Below are 2,158 nucleotides of genomic sequence, written 5' to 3'. Positions count from 1 at the left end.
AAGTGCCTCCTGCAAACTGGCATCAGGTGCCTGCCCTGGTGAGTGTCAGTGAAATGTTGGTGCAGTTTATAAATACTCCCTTTGCTGGCTCCCCAGTCTTTCCCTGTCCACACAGGGAACAGATTCACTCCATCCTTTCTCCTCACGTGCCTGCTGTCTCAGACACCACCTCTGCAGTAAAACTTCTACAAGTGTTTGCTTTTAAACTAAAACTTTGACTACGTTTGGCTGTACAAACAAAATAAATCTATGTATTTATTGTCAATGGGGTAATGCTTTGCACAACAGAAAATATCCATTTTTGTAGCACAGATCTCATTGGGACAATAATGGATTCTTTTGGGTTTGGGAATCTGGCCCCTATAACAGATTTGGAAATCGATATGCTCAAATTGGGTCATTTTGACAATTTGGAAGTTGTTGTTCTGGTATTTGCAAACTGGTTTACTTTGGTATTTTGGAATCTATCCCTGCTCCATCATCATCCCATCCTGCCCGGGTGGGGGCATTGAGTCCCATTTGCTGTTCCAAAAAAGTCACATTTGCATTTTCCAACCCCTCAGATTCATATCGGCTCCTCCTTCCGCCCCAAAATCGCAGGTGTCACACAGCAGATACAGAGCTTTGTTTTGAAACCATTTTTTAATGTAAATTAATGTTATGTCTCAGTAGATATAAAAGTGAGAAACTATACAGGTTTCAGTGTTTTGCACACGCATCCCCCCCACACCCTCCCTGTCAATTCCAACACATTTTGGAGCTCTAACACCCCTTTTCAGAGGAGGCAAAAAACCTTTTTTGCCCTCAACCTACCCCATTCTTTTTCTAACTTATTTTCCCCCTTTTCTGTGTTTTTATTTTTGTTTTCTTCTTTCTTCTTTAAGGAAACAAAGAGCCCCAGCCCCTCCATCCCCACAGTGACCACACAAAGCCAAAAACTCCTCTGTGACCATTTAATTTTGGGTTGTCCCCCCTGTGCCATGGGGAGGGTCCTCACTGCCCCCCTGTGACTTTTCTGGGTCGTTTTGAGTCTTGTCCTTGTCCCCCTGGGGTTTTTTGGGGTCCTTTTCAGCCTTGGCCTTGCCCCCCACGCTCTTCTTGGGGTCACTTTGATCTTTTTCCTTGTCCCCTGGGCTCTTTTTGGGGCTCCCCCCGTCCTTGTCCTCATCCCCCTGGTGCTTTTGGGGGCCCCCCCCGTCCTTGTCCCCCGCCTTGGCATCGATGGCCGCGTGTTCCCTCCGCACCAGCTCCTCCAGCTCCTCCTGAGGGGAAGATTTGGGGGTTCAGCCGGGTCCCAGAAGGGTTTTTGGGGGGGGCAGGGAGACCCCCAGAATTTGTGGGTGGGGGGAGTACCTTCCAGCCCAGCAGTTCAGCCAGAGCCAGGCACCCGCTGTCGCAGTCCCCCAGCCAGGCCACATCCCTGCGCAGACACAGGGACCCCCAAAGTCACCTTCGGGGGGACCCCAAAAATCCTGGGGGGGCCCTGGAATCACCTCGAGGGTCCCCGAAACCACCTTCAACGACCCCAGACCACCTCAGGGTGTCCCAAACCTCGATGGAAGTCCTCCAAACCACCTTCAGGGGATCCCCAAAAACCACCACCCTGGGTAGGGGTCCCAAAACCACTTTGGGGGGGGGGGAGGTCTCCAAAGCCACGGTGGGGGTTCCCAAAACCACGGGGTGGGGACAGAGCCCCCCCCAACCAGCCCGTACCTGTAGGCCTTGTCTGAGTCGAAGTCCATCCCACCAAAGCCCATCAGGGACATCAGGGGGTCACTCTGGGGGGGACAAAAGGGGCGACAAGGGGGGGGCGGGCAGCTGCTCCATGCCCCCGTCCCCCCAGTGCCACCCAACCTGCCACCCCCTCACCTCACCTGCCCCGCCTTCTCCTTGTTGATGAGGAGTCTGGGGGTGTTGCTGGGGACCCTGTGGGAGGGGACAGTTACAGGGGGCTCCCCAGGGTCTGGGGGGGGGGTCCGGGAGGAGATGTGGGGAGGGGGTCTCACCTGCTGATGAGGGAGGCAAAGGGCTGCACCTGCAGCGAGGTGCCCATGATGAGCAGCAGGTCCACCTTCTCAAAGTCCTGTTGAGGGAGGGGACTGTCACTGAGGGGATCACCTCACCTAGCCCAGCCCCCCACCCCAAATTCAGTATGGGG

General features: G+C 54.2%; 1 protein-coding gene across 1 annotated transcript in view; it reads right to left on the bottom strand.

Moving 5' to 3' along the window:
- Positions 1-939: 939 nt before the first annotated feature.
- SIRT2 (sirtuin 2) overlaps positions 940-2,158 on the bottom strand; it is a 5,215-nt gene continuing 3,996 nt past the window's right edge. Inside the window, exons 9-13 of the mRNA XM_041411870.1 lie at positions 2,007-2,099; positions 1,875-1,926; positions 1,714-1,778; positions 1,354-1,420; positions 940-1,262 (exon numbers count right to left, since the gene is read on the bottom strand). Coding sequence (XP_041267804.1) covers positions 954-1,262; positions 1,354-1,420; positions 1,714-1,778; positions 1,875-1,926; positions 2,007-2,099 — 586 coding nt within the window. The 3' untranslated portion in view covers positions 940-953. The remainder of the gene's footprint in view (positions 1,263-1,353; positions 1,421-1,713; positions 1,779-1,874; positions 1,927-2,006; positions 2,100-2,158) is intronic.

This window comes from Onychostruthus taczanowskii, unplaced genomic scaffold (assembly GCF_017590055.1).
Source record: "Onychostruthus taczanowskii isolate IOZ18803 unplaced genomic scaffold, ASM1759005v1 scaffold376, whole genome shotgun sequence".
Classification (NCBI taxonomy): domain Eukaryota; kingdom Metazoa; phylum Chordata; class Aves; order Passeriformes; family Passeridae; genus Onychostruthus; species Onychostruthus taczanowskii.
The sequence above is the reverse complement of the archived record's forward strand: the minus strand, read 5'-3'. Positions and strand labels throughout refer to the sequence as shown.